The following is a 14,019-nucleotide window of genomic DNA, read 5'->3' as shown; positions in this document are numbered from 1 at the left end:
GAAGTACACACACCTTGCTTGTATCATAAAGGAGGATTCATGATATACAAGTGACAGTGTCAACACTGAAACCAAGGTCAGAACTATGTTTCTAGGGTAGAGAGTAACAAAGGCTTGAGGGAATAGATTAGGAAATTTCCAAGTTGGCAGCTGCAAAAATAGATTACTAAAATGGTAATATATATCTAGAGAATTTAAAATACTGTATCAATTGTTTCTAAAAATAAGAAAATATCAAAAATCTTTTTCAGAATGACCTTTCTCCAATGGACATAGCTTCCTCAGTGACGACAGCTAACGTTCTCCTCAATGCAACTTTGCTGGAAAAATATCTAAATGCCATCGCACCGCAAAATGTCACAGTCTTCCTGGAAGCTCTCTCTTTCAGAGCAAAACAGGTACATACAAAAGAGCAATTCTCAAACATCTTGTGCTTTCACAAGAATCCAGCTAAAGTTTCGCTCTCTGAGAAGACTCTCGTATGTATGTTTGATAAGCATGCAAGCAATAGCAGCTTTTCCTTACTCTTTTCACAAATCCCTGTTTTTTTATGTAGGCCAACCTGTCAGAGGTGCAAGTAACAACAATAAAGACAACACTCCTAGCTACAGAGCTCAGGGGTCTTCAGGCCAACTTCTCTACTTTTACAACTGAACAATGGAGAGATTTGTTCCAAAACTACTTGCTCAACTTGACAGTATACTTCAACCAAACCCTTCTTGAGATCATCCCACTGAGCATAACCTGCGATGCCTACCAAGCAATGTAAGTACAATGATATCTTGGACAGAAAAAGTGTTTAATGCTATTGTAGACTGTAAAGATCTTACAGAAAAAATTATTAAAAGGAAGGCATAAAATGACAAGTACTTGCTTCACGATTCCATATTTTCTATTCAATCTTGTTTTTTTCTGTTACAGAGTAAAAGCATTTAGCGATCAGTTTACCTCAATGACAAACGACACAAAAGAAGCAATCTATCAGTACTTCCTGCAACCCTACTTGTCGGCAAAAGCAGCCACTTCCACAGGTATGTTTCTGCATCCACTGTCATCTTGTTAGGTAAAAGTGTTTTTTTTTTCAGACCTGGCTGTAGTAAACGTTTCAATTTTCTATTTGGTTTCGGATTTGCTGTTAGTATGCTTGGTAAAAAAATGTTATTGTTTTATCCCATAGTGGTTTGTGATACTGGAAGCTTCGAGAACTGGCGTGAACTGAACTTTGGTGCCTTTTTCTACTTCTTCTCACTTGAAGAAATCATGACACTCAATAAAAACTTTACACTGGTAAGATCCTGCAAATGGGTTGACATTACAAATCCTAGGTTGATGATGAAGGGCTGTAAGAGGTCAATTTAAAAATGTTACACTGACATAGGATGGTGCAATGCTGTAGGCTTTTGTCATCTAAGAGAAGTACACACACCTTGCTTGCATCATAAAGGAGGATTCATGATATACAAGTGACAATGTCAACACTGAAACCAAGCTCAGAACTATGTTTCTAGGGTAGAGAGTAACAAAGGCTTGAGGGAATAGATTAGGAAATTTCCAAGTTGGCAGCTGGAAAAATAGATCACTAAAATCGTAATATATATCTAGAAAATTTAAAATACTGTATCAATTGTTTCTAAAAAAGAGAAAATATCAAAAATCTTTTTCAGAATGACCTTTCTCCAATGGGCATAGCTTACTCAGTGACGACAGCTAACGTTCTCCTCAATGCAACTTTGCTGGAGAAATATCTAAGTGCCATCGCACCGCAAAATGTCACAGTCTTCCTGGAAGCTCTCTCTTCTGCAGCAATACAGGTACATACAAAAGAGCAATCCTCAAACATCTTGTGCTTTGACAAGAATCCAGCTAAAGTTTCGCTCTCTGAGAAGACTCTCGTATGTATGTTTGATAAGCATGCAAGCAATAGCAGCTTTTCCTTACTCTTTTCACAAATCCCTGTTTTTTTTAATGTAGGCCAACCTGTCAGAGGTGCAAGTAACAACAATAAAGACAACACTCCTAGCTACAGAGCTCAGGGGTCTTCAGGCCAACTTCTCTACTTTTACAACTGAACAATGGAGAGGTTTGTTCCAAAACTACTTGCTCAACCTGACAGTATACTTCAACCAAACCCTTCTTGAGATCATCCCACTGAGCATATCCTGCAAATCCTACCAAGCAATGTAAGTACAATGGTATGGAGGGGAAAAAAGATCTGTGTCCATGGCTTTTGAAAACCATGAATGCTGAACAAAATGAAAGAATTTAAAGAAAGGCATATAACTGCAAGTATTTAAGTCACACTCCCAAATGTTCTTATCTTTTTCTGAAACAGAGTACAAGCTTTTAGCGGTCAGTTTACCTCAATGACAAATGACACAAGAGCATCAATCTATCAGCACTTCCTGAAACCCTACTTGTCGGCAAATGCAACCACTTCCACAGGTATGGTTCCGCATCCACTGTCATCTTGTTTGGTAAAGGTGTATTTTTTTCAGACCTGGCTGTAGTAAAAGTTTCAATTTTCTGTTTGGTTTTGGATTCGCTGTTGGTATGCTTGGTAAAAAATGTTATTACTTTATCCCATAGTGGTTTGTGATACTGGAAGCTTCGAGAACTGGCGTGAACTGAACTTTGGTGCCTTTTTCTACTTCTTCTCACTTGAAGAAATCATGACACTCAATAAAAACTTTACACTGGTAAGATCCTGCAAATGGGTTGACATTACAAATCCTAGGTTGATGATGAAGGGCTGTAAGAGGTCAATTTAAAAATGTTACACTGACATAGGATGGTGCAATGCTGTAGGCTTTTGTCATCTAAGAGAAGTACACACACCTTGCTTGTATCATAAAGGAGGATTCATGATATACAAGTGACAGTGTCAACACTGAAACCAAGCTCAGAACTATGTTTCTAGGGTAGAGAGTAACAAAGGCTTGAGGGAATAGATTAGGAAATTTCCAAGTTGGCAGCTGGAAAAATAGATCACTAAAATGGTAATATATATCTAGAGAATTTAAAATACTGTATCAATTGTTTCTAAAAATAAGAAAATATCAAAAATCTTTTTCAGAATGACCTTTCTCCAATGGACATAGCTTCCTCAGTGACGACAGCTAACGTTCTCCTCAATGCAACTTTGCTGGAAAAATATCTAAATGCCATCGCACCGCAAAATGTCACAGTCTTCCTGGAAGCTCTCTCTTTCAGAGCAAAACAGGTACATACAAAAGAGCAATTCTCAAACATCTTGTGCTTTCACAAGAATCCAGCTAAAGTTTCGCTCTCTGAGAAGACTCTCGTATGTATGTTTGATAAGCATGCAAGCAATAGCAGCTTTTCCTTACTCTTTTCACAAATCCCTGTTTTTTTATGTAGGCCAACCTGTCAGAGGTGCAAGTAACAACAATAAAGACAACACTCCTAGCTACAGAGCTCAGGGGTCTTCAGGCCAACTTCTCTACTTTTACAACTGAACAATGGAGAGGTTTGTTCCAAAACTACTTGCTCAACCTGACAGTATACTTCAACCAAACCCTTCTTGAGATCATCCCACTGAGCATATCCTGCAAATCCTACCAAGCAATGTAAGTACAATGGTATGGAGGGGAAAAAAGATCTGTGTCCATGGCTTTTGAAAACCATGAATGCTGAACAAAATGAAAGAATTTAAAGAAAGGCATATAACTGCAAGTATTTAAGTCACACTCCCAAATGTTCTTATCTTTTTCTGAAACAGAGTACAAGCTTTTAGCGGTCAGTTTACCTCAATGACAAATGACACAAGAGCAGCAATCTATCAGCACTTCCTGAAACCCTACTTGTCGGCAAATGCAACCACTTCCACAGGTATGGTTCCGCATCCACTGTCATCTTGTTTGGTAAAGGTGTATTTTTTTCAGACCTGGCTGTAGTAAAAGTTTCAATTTTCTGTTTGGTTTTGGATTCGCTGTTGGTATGCTTGGTAAAAAATGTTATTACTTTATCCCATAGTGGTTTGTGATACTGGAAGCTTCGAGAACTGGCGTGAACTGAACTTTGGTGCCTTTTTCTACTTCTTCTCACTTGAAGAAATCATGACACTCAATAAAAACTTTACACTGGTAAGTTCCTGCAAATGGATTGACATTACAAATCCTAGGTTGATGATGAAGGGCTGTAAGAGGTCAATTTAAAAATGTTACACTGACATAGGATGGTGCAATGCTGTAGGCTTTTGTCATCTAAGAGAAGTACACACACCTTGCTTGCATCATAAAGGAGGATTCATGATATACAAGTGACAGTGTCAACACTGAAACCAAGCTCAGAACTATGTTTCTAGGGTAGAGAGTAACAAAGGCTTGAGGGAATAGATTAGGAAATTTCCAAGTTGGCAGCTGGAAAAATAGATCACTAAAATGGTAATATATATCTAGAGAATTTAAAATACTGTATCAATTGTTTCTAAAAATAAGAAAATATCAAAAATCTTTTTCAGAATGACCTTTCTCCAATGGACATAGCTTCCTCAGTGACGACAGCTAACGTTCTCCTCAATGCAACTTTGCTGGAAAAATATCTAAATGCCATCGCACCGCAAAATGTCACAGTCTTCCTGGAAGCTCTCTCTTTCAGAGCAAAACAGGTACATACAAAAGAGCAATTCTCAAACATCTTGTGCTTTCACAAGAATCCAGCTAAAGTTTCGCTCTCTGAGAAGACTCTCGTATGTATGTTTGATAAGCATGCAAGCAATAGCAGCTTTTCCTTACTCTTTTCACAAATCCCTGTTTTTTTATGTAGGCCAACCTGTCAGAGGTGCAAGTAACAACAATAAAGACAACACTCCTAGCTACAGAGCTCAGGGGTCTGCAGGCCAACTTCTCTACTTTTACAACTGAACAATGGAGAGATTTGTTCCAAAACTACTTGCTCAACTTGACAGTATACTTCAACCAAACCCTTCTTGAGATCATCCCACTGAGCATAACCTGCGATGCCTACCAAGCAATGTAAGTACAATGATATCTTGGACAGAAAAAGTGTTTAATGCTATTGTAGACTGTAAAGATCTTACAGAAAAAATTATTAAAAGGAAGGCATAAAATGACAAGTACTTGCTTCACGATTCCATATTTTCTATTCAATCTTGTTTTTTTCTGTTACAGAGTAAAAGCATTTAGCGTTCAGTTTACCTCAATGACAAACGACACAAAAGAAGCAATCTATCAGTACTTCCTGCAACCCTACTTGTCGGCAAAAGCAGCCACTTCCACAGGTATGTTTCTGCATCCACTGTCATCTTGTTAGGTAAAAGTTTTTTTTTTTTCAGACCTGGCTGTAGTAAAAGTTTCAATTTTCTGTTTGGTTTCGGATTTGCTGTTAGTATACTTGGTAAAAAAATGTTATTGTTTTATCCCATAGTGGTTTGTGATACTGGAAGCTTCGAGAACTGGCGTGAACTGAACTTTGGTGCCTTTTTCTACTTCTTCTCACTTGAAGAAATCATGACACTCAATAAAAACTTTACACTGGTAAGATCCTGCAAATGGGTTGACATTACAAATCCTAGGTTGATGATGAAGGGCTGTAAGAGGTCAATTTAAAAATGTTACTCTGACATAGGATGGTGCAATGCTGTAGGCTTTTGTCATCTAAGACTAGTACACACACCTTGCTTGTATCATAAAGGAGGATTCATGATATACAAGTGACAGTGTCAACACTGAAACCAAGCTCAGAACTATGTTTCTGGGGTAGAGAGTAACAAAGGCTTGAGGGAATAGATTAGGAAATTTCCAAGTTGGCAGCTGGAAAAATAGATCACTAAAATCGTAATATATATCTAGAAAATTTAAAATACTGTATCAATTGTTTCTAAAAAAGAGAAAATATCAAAAATCTTTTTCAGAATGACCTTTCTCCAATGGGCATAGCTTACTCAGTGACGACAGCTAACATTCTCCTCAATGCAACTTTGCTGGAGAAATATCTGAGTGCCATCGCACCGCAAAATGTCACAGTCTTCCTGGAAGCTCTCTCTTCTGCAGCAATACAGGTACATACAAAAGAGCAATCCTCAAACATCTTGTGCTTTGACAAGAATCCAGCTAAAGTTTCGCTCTCTGAGAAGACTCTCGTATGTATGTTTGATAAGCATGCAAGCAATAGCAGCTTTTCCTTACTCTTTTCACAAATCCCTGTTTTTTTATGTAGGCCAACCTGTCAGAGGTGCAAGTAACAACAATAAAGACAACACTCCTAGCTACAGAGCTCAGGGGTCTTCAGGCCAACTTCTCTACTTTTACAACTGAACAATGGAGAGATTTGTTCCAAAACTACTTGCTCAACCTGACAGTATACTTCAACCAAACCCTTCTTGAGATCATCCCACTGAGCATATCCTGCAAATCCTACCAAGCAATGTAAGTACAATGGTATGGAAGGGAAAAAAGATCTGTGTCCATGGCTTTTGAAAACCATGAATGCTGAACAAAATGAAAGAATTTAAAGAAAGGCATATAACTGCAAGTATTTAAGTCACACTCCCAAATGTTCTTATCTTTTTCTGAAACAGAGTACAAGCTTTTAGCGGTCAGTTTACCTCAATGACAAATGACACAAGAGCAGCAATCTATCAGCACTTCCTGAAACCCTACTTGTCGGCAAATGCAACCACTTCCACAGGTATGTTTCCGCATCCACTGTCATCTTGTTTGGTAAAGGTGTATTTTTTTCAGACCTGGCTGTAGTAAAAGTTTCAATTTTCTGTTTGGTTTCGGATTCGCTGTTGGTATGCTTGGTAAAAAATGTTATTACTTTATCCCATAGTGGTTTGTGATACTGGAAGCTTCGAGAACTGGCGTGAACTGAACTTTGGTGCCTTTTTCTACTTCTTCTCACTTGAAGAAATCATGACACTCAATAAAAACTTTACACTGGTAAGTTCCTGCAAATGGGTTGACATTACAAATCCTAGGTTGATGATGAAGGGCTGTAAGAGGTCAATTTAAAAAGGTTACACTGACATAGGGTGGTGCAATGCTGTAGGCTTTTGTCACCTAAGAGAAGTACACACACATTTCTTGCATCATAAAGGGGGATTCATGATATACAAGTGACAGTGTCAACACTGAAACCAAGGTCAGAACTATGTTTCTGGGGTAGAGAGTAACAAAGGCTTGACGGAATAGATTAGGACATTTCCAAGTTGGCAGCTGGAAAAATAGATCACTAAAATGGTAATAAATATCTAGAGAATTTAAAATACTGTATCAATTGTTTTTTAAAAAGAGAAAATATCAAAAATCTTTTTCAGAATGACCTTTCTCCAGAGGACATAGCCTACTATGTGACCGCAGCTAATGTTCTCCTCAATGCAACTTTGCTGGAGAAATATCTAAGTGCCATCGCACCACAAAATGTCACAGTCTTCCTGGAAGCTTTCTCTTCCACAGCAAAGCAGGTACATACAAAAGAGCAATCCTCAAACATCTTGTGCTTTGACAAGAATCCAGCTAAAGTTTCGCTCTCTGAGAAGACTCTCGTATGTATGTTTGATAAGCATGCAAGCAATAGCAGCTTTTCCTTACCTTTTTCGCAAATCCCTCTTTTTTTATGTAGGCCAACCTGTCAGAGGTGCAAGTAACAACAATAAAGACAACACTCCTAGCTACAGAGCTCAGGGGTCTTCAGGCCAACTTCTTTACTTTTACAACTGAACAATGGAGAGATTTGTTCCAAAATGACTTGCTCAACTTGACAGTATACTTCAACCAAACCCTTCTTGAGATCATCCCACTGAACATATCCTGCAAATCCTACCAAGCAATGTAAGTACATAGATATCTTGGACAGAAAAGTGTTTAATGCTATTGTAGACCGTAAAGATCTTACTGAAAAAATTATTAAAAGGAAGGCATAAAATGACAAGTACTTGCTTCACGATTCCATATTTTCTATTCAATCTTGTTTTTTTCTGTTACAGAGTAAAAGCATTTAGCCTTCAGTTTAGCTTAATGACAGAAGACACCAGCACATCAATCTATAAGCACTTTGTAAGACCATACTTGAATAGTTCTTCCACAGGTATGTGTCCATAACCCCTATTTTTTCTTTGCTTATGGCATTAATTATCTCGTCTCACTGTGGTAAAAAAAATCTAATTTTCTCTTTGATCGTGGAATAGTCCTAATGTTGGCATTTACAAAAAATGTGCATCCTAAAACCATATTTGAATGCAATGTCCAGCAATTCTAAAGGTCAGTTTTTGCATCCCCTACTCTCAAATGAAATTAAGGTGTTTCTTTTTTCTCCTCTCGTGATAAACTTATATCTTTACCCTTTGGATTTGACATATTTTTTATGCTGGCTTATTAAAAAGCGCATTTGTTTAAGTAAGGTCTACAGCGGTGTTTCCCAACTCTGGTCCTCAAGGCATCCCAACAGGTCATGTTTTTAGGCTTTCCATTATTTTGCAGGGGTAATTTGATCAGTTTCACTGCCTGTAATTGCCACAGCTGTTTCATCTGAGAGAAATCCTGAAAATGTGACCTGTTGGGGCCCCTTGAGGACTGGAGTTGCGAAAGCTGCTCTACAGCAGTAGTTCTCAACCCTGTCCTCAAGTACCCCCAACAGGCCATGTTTGGAGAATTTCTCTTAGAATCTCTTAGAATCTGTGCAAAATACCAAACCGTTAACTCTGATTTAAACCTCCTGTGGAAGACAAAGGAAAACCTGCAAACATGGCGTATTGGGGGTACTTAAGGACAGGGTTGAGAACCACTGCCCTACAGGATTTAGCTAGTCTAACATTTGGGTAAACCAGATACAGTTTGTAAGGGCGCTCTGAACTTCAGGACCAAGCAAAAAAAACAGATGTCTTTAGGAACCAGAAAGTCTATAATAGGGTATCTTCCACACTTAGGGCTGCACTTATGGAGAGAAGCAATCTCTGAATAGGAAACAGAAAAACAAAGAAAAGGCGCCTCTAAGTGTAGAATTAAAAGCTGTTTAATTTCCCCAAAAAGGGTTAAAAACACTTACAAGATATGTAGACTGGCAGAGCATATCATTAATATCCATGTAGGTGGTCCAGCATGAATGCAGTGGAACCAATGAGATGTTCCGAAACGCGTCCCTCTTTGATGACTGCTTCCTGTTTTGCTTCCTGTTTGTGGTCCACGCTGGTTGCTGGTTATTGTCTCCTGCCGCTGACGTCACTTCCAGGATCCTTGTGTTTTGAGACTGTGATTGCGGACTGGCCTGCCAGTTCTCTTGGAGCTCCCTGCTGTTTTTCCTGTTGGCATCCCCTGGACCTCCCTGCTACTGGACACACACAGCCTAAAGAACTGGTATATGCCAGTGACCACTGCATTCATGCTGGACCACCTACATGGATATTAATGATATGCTCTGCCAGTCTACATATCTTGTAAGTGTTTTTAACCCTTTTTGGGGAAATTAAACAGCTTTTAATTCTACACTTAGAGGCGCCTTTTCTTTGTTTTTCTGTTAACATTTGGGTAAAGACCCTTTCTGAACCCTGCTTTAGATATTGAATGGTGCATATTGATCCAGTTCACTGAGAACAATCCCCAGTTACACTCGGTGTCTATATTTCAACTGAGACTTCCAAACTGTAAAATCAGGAAATCCTAGAGCAGTGTTTCTCAACTCCAGTTCTCAAGACGCCCCAACAGGTCATGTTTTCACGATTTCCTTCAGATGAAACAGCTGTGGTGGTAATTACTAAGGCAGTGAAACTGATCAAATGGCTCTTGCAAAATAATGGAAACCCTAAAAACATGATCTGTTGCAGCGCATTGAGGACTAGAGTTGAGAAACACCGTTCTAGAGCATAACTAGAAATAATAGAAGCCTTGCAAAAGAAGTAGCATGTTAAACCCAACAATGAACTTATCTGTGCTATTTTGATCTGTTAAATTTTCAACTGAATCTGTTTTCTTATATCTGTTCCATAAGTGCAACAACAATGCCTTTTCATTCTGGCAGAAATCTGGTGTTGTCCATTGTCCTGTGCTTTCTGGGCTGCTATCTCAAATAATGTTTTAAGCTCTGCCTTGTTTTCCGAACAACAGAACACTTTCCCTTATGTTATGGAAATGAGGAGAGGGTGGGTTGTTCTGTAGTCCTACCCCACTTCCTTTCCTAGGGTGGTAGGAGTGCATTTCTATAGATGCAGTATTATTAATATTATGATTATTATTATGATTATTATTATAATTATTATACATGATTTTTATAGTGTCAACAGTTTGCACAGAACTTTACTATATAGGAGAGACATTACAGCTACAATACAATTCAATACAAGAGGATTAGGAGGGCTCTGCTCATGAGAGCTTAAAAGCACGTGCATGGGAGTCCGTTCCTTCAGTACAGTGAACAAACTTTGTTACTCTAGGACAGGAATGTGCATTACTGGCAGGATCAACAGATGAAAAAGAAAAAAGCCTGATAAAAAGAAAGTGGATGCAGCCGCCTCATGTGAGGACTAGTAAGCTGCAATATATTACACTTCTATTCTTGGGTTTAGCTATACTTTAACCACTTCCCGACCTGTGCATGCACGTATGTGTACGTCGTCAGAATGGCACGGGCAGGCATATTGGCGTACAGGTACGTCCAGTTTTAAATGCCGCCCTACCATCATGAGCGCGCCGCCGGCGGCGCACTCACGTGCCGGTCGGGACCCTGTGAGTCCGGTCGCGGGTCCCTTGGACTCAATCGCCGCGGGCATCCCCGTGATCATCTCACAGGGCTGCTGAATGAGGAAATGCGGTTGTAAACAGCATCTCCCCGTTCTGCCTAGCAACAAGTGACACTGATCTCTGCTCCATGTGATTGGAGCAGAGATCAGTGTTCACTAAACAATGCCCAGCCCCCCAAAGTTAGTAACACGCCCCCAGGAAAACTTAACCCCTACACTGCCACCCACTGGTTAACCCCTTCACTGCCAGTGTCATTTACACAGGAATCACTGCATTTGTATAGCAGTGATTGCTGTATAAATGACAATGGTCCCAAAAATGTGACAAAAATGTGTCAAAAATTTCCGATGTGTCTGCCATAATGTCGCAGCCACAATAAAAATTGCTGATCGCTGCCATTACTAGTAAAAAAAATTATTAATAAAAATGCCATAAAACTATCCCCTATTTTGTAAACGCTATAACTTTTGCGGAAACCAATCAATAATCGATTGATTGTTTTTTTTTTTACCAAAAATATGTAGAAGAATACGTATCAGCCTAAACTGAGGGGAAAAAATGTTTTTTTATATATTTTTGGGGGATAATTATTATAACAAAAAGTAAAAAAATATGTGTTTTTTTCAAAATTGTCGCTCTATTTTTGTTTATAGCGCAAAAAATTAAAAACGGTGGTGATCAAATACCACCAAAAGAAAGCTCTATTTTTGGGAAAAAAAGAAACGTCAATTTTGTTTGGGAGCCACGTCACACGACCGCGCAATTGTCAGTTAAAGCGACGCTGTGCCGAATCGAAAAAAGTGGTCTGGTCTTAAAGGGGTTGTAAAGGTTCGTTTTTATTTTCTAAATATGTTCCTTCAAGCTAGTGCATTGTTAGTTCACTTACTTTTTCCTTCGATTTCCGTTCTAAATGTTTTTTTTCTTTGTCTTCTTTGTTTGAATTTCTCACTTCCTGTTCCTCCTCAGTAAGCTGTTCAGTAAGCTGTTCAGTAAGCTGTTCTGGCTGACTAAACACCGCTCAGATGATGGTGTGAAGTTTACTGAGGAGAAACAGGAAGTGAGAAATTCAGACAAAGAAAAAAAACATTTAGAAGGGAAATCGAAGGAAAAGGTGAGTGAACCAACAATGCACTAGCTTAAAGGAACCTATTTAGAAAATAAAAAATTAAACTTTACAACCCCTTTAAGCCAGCAAAATGGTCCGGTCTCAAAGTGGTTAAGCAGACTTTAGGTTTCAGTTCTATGTACAGCGTGTAATGTTTTAAAAGAAAATAGCAAACATATTGAAATTCACACACATTCCTCCGCAGGTGCAATTAAGGCAAATGACAGCACACGCTTTGAAAAATATAGTTTATAAAAATAATAGGAGATTGCTAGTAATAGTTAGTCACATTCAACTGGACTTGTTCTGCAAAATATTTTGTAGCTTGTTCAAGCCACTTTCTCTTTTCTGTTGAGTGTCAGAAACATACCCCAACATTTATATCCACACAAGTGGCACAAACACCTTGATGTAATCATCATGCAATTTAGCAAGGCATATGCTGTTTGTCCAAGAACAAGATGGAGAGTGTGAAAGTTGTGGAACCATCCTGTTCTAGTTGCATGATCCTATCCTTGGTGCCCAGAGGTTTACAAATGTATTAATCTTTCGAATCAGGTGGCTAAAGGTATAAATTGTTGTCACAACCATCCCTGGACAAAAGTAGGGGCCTACATTACAATCTTCCTTCCACATATAATGCAGATTTAACATCTCTACCCTGGCAATTTTACAATAATTCACACCTGCAGGCATGCGAGTCAAACATCCATTCCATAACTTTTACACCCCTCATCTAGTTTGTAGGCAATCAATTCCTGCCTTGACAAATCCCATGGTGATTGGATTGAGGTGTCTGTGCTCCATGTGTGGATATAAATGCTGGTGTATGTTCCACATATGCATTAGAACTGGCTTGAAATGGAAGAAGTGGTTTGGAGAAACGATACAATATCTTCAACATTATATAATAAACACAGTTGCGTGTGACTAAGTATTGCCAGCCATACTATGACCTGGATAAAAAAAAAAAAAAACCTTCACAGATTTAATGAAACTTATACCTAAATCCACTGCTTTTACTTTTATTAGGTCCCAATCCAAAATGCTACAAAGCTGGTGATGACTATTCTTGGATCGTTCAATATTTGCAGGAATTTGTGACCTACTGTACTAGTGGAGATCTTCAATCATTTAGCAGCAATGCAACACTGGTAATGTGGGAATGTTCATAAACCTGTAGACACCTACTACACAGACAGTATATATTGATGTCAGAAGATACTTTTGTTTAATATTATCCCTCTTGAACACACAAAGATTCTAGAAACTCCTTTATTCAAGTCAATAGATTATTATTTGAAAATGAACTATTATTTAAAGCAAATATTCCGACCCTTTGGGAAATAAAGTATTATGCACATGCTGTAAGACTTCAAGCTATCACAGATCTGGGCTAGGCTGCTGATGCTCTTGTTGACTGACTGTTCACATTTTGTTTTGAAACAGCTTCAGCTATTTTTGGAGGACTCGCAAACTGTGGGTTTGATCGGGAATCTGACTCTCCAAGAAGACTTTATGATATATGCTGCACAGCTGTTCTTCATGGAAAATTCAACATTACCCTTACAACGGTATGTGTGATTATTTGTCTACTCAAATCCTTATGCTTTAGATCAGTGGTTCTCAACCTTTTCTAGTGCCGTGACCCCTTGATAAAATTTCCCAAGTTGTGAGGACCCCTAACAGTAAAATTCTTTTTGTTGGTTATTTCATTGCTGTAACTTTGTGACTGTTATGAATCGAAATATAAATATCTGATATGCAGGATGTATTTTCATTCTTACAAATTTAACATCTTAAAGCATAGTGATTAATCACAAAAACAATCTGTAATATACAGAGCAAAATATTTATTTAAAATTAAACTATAAGTTACAAATTAATAAAATGCCCCACTGAGAGACAGGGTAAGTCCCGGGCAAGGGGGGGGGCACAGTGGGAGCATTTTATATGGCACGGGGGCAGCATTTGATGGTACAGTGGGAGCATTTGATGAGCACAGTGGGAACATTTGATATGGCACAGTGGCTGCGTTTGATAGGCACCCCGACTGCATTTGATGGCACAGTGACGGCAATTCATGGGCACAGTGGCGGCATTTGATGGCACCGTGGCTGCATTTGACGGCACAGTGGCGGCGTTTGATGGCACAGTGGCGGTGTTTGATGGCACAGTGGCGGCGTTTTATGGCATAGT

At 38.8% G+C, this 14,019-nt stretch overlaps 1 protein-coding gene across 1 annotated transcript in view; it reads left to right on the top strand.

Annotated features, from left to right (window-relative positions):
* LOC143925736 (uncharacterized) overlaps positions 1–14,019 on the top strand; it is an 84,948-nt gene that overhangs the window by 35,738 nt on the left and 35,191 nt on the right. The window contains exons 103-127 of the mRNA XM_077450188.1: positions 252–398; positions 557–765; positions 922–1,031; positions 1,178–1,287; positions 1,665–1,811; positions 1,972–2,180; positions 2,333–2,442; positions 2,587–2,696; positions 3,074–3,220; positions 3,379–3,587; positions 3,740–3,849; positions 3,994–4,103; positions 4,481–4,627; positions 4,786–4,994; positions 5,151–5,260; positions 5,407–5,516; positions 5,894–6,040; positions 6,199–6,407; positions 6,560–6,669; positions 6,814–6,923; positions 7,301–7,447; positions 7,606–7,814; positions 7,970–8,070; positions 12,853–12,974; positions 13,270–13,394. Coding sequence (XP_077306314.1) covers positions 252–398; positions 557–765; positions 922–1,031; positions 1,178–1,287; positions 1,665–1,811; positions 1,972–2,180; positions 2,333–2,442; positions 2,587–2,696; positions 3,074–3,220; positions 3,379–3,587; positions 3,740–3,849; positions 3,994–4,103; positions 4,481–4,627; positions 4,786–4,994; positions 5,151–5,260; positions 5,407–5,516; positions 5,894–6,040; positions 6,199–6,407; positions 6,560–6,669; positions 6,814–6,923; positions 7,301–7,447; positions 7,606–7,814; positions 7,970–8,070; positions 12,853–12,974; positions 13,270–13,394 — 3,584 coding nt within the window. The remainder of the gene's footprint in view (positions 1–251; positions 399–556; positions 766–921; positions 1,032–1,177; positions 1,288–1,664; positions 1,812–1,971; positions 2,181–2,332; positions 2,443–2,586; positions 2,697–3,073; positions 3,221–3,378; positions 3,588–3,739; positions 3,850–3,993; positions 4,104–4,480; positions 4,628–4,785; positions 4,995–5,150; positions 5,261–5,406; positions 5,517–5,893; positions 6,041–6,198; positions 6,408–6,559; positions 6,670–6,813; positions 6,924–7,300; positions 7,448–7,605; positions 7,815–7,969; positions 8,071–12,852; positions 12,975–13,269; positions 13,395–14,019) is intronic.

This window comes from Lithobates pipiens, unplaced genomic scaffold, assembly GCF_037356315.1.
Source record: "Lithobates pipiens isolate NorthernLeopardFrog02 unplaced genomic scaffold, aLitPip1_a1.2 Scaffold_22, whole genome shotgun sequence".
Taxonomy (NCBI): Eukaryota; Metazoa; Chordata; class Amphibia; order Anura; family Ranidae; genus Lithobates; species Lithobates pipiens.
Note: the sequence above shows the minus strand (reverse complement) of the source record. Positions and strands in the feature narration are given on the sequence as shown.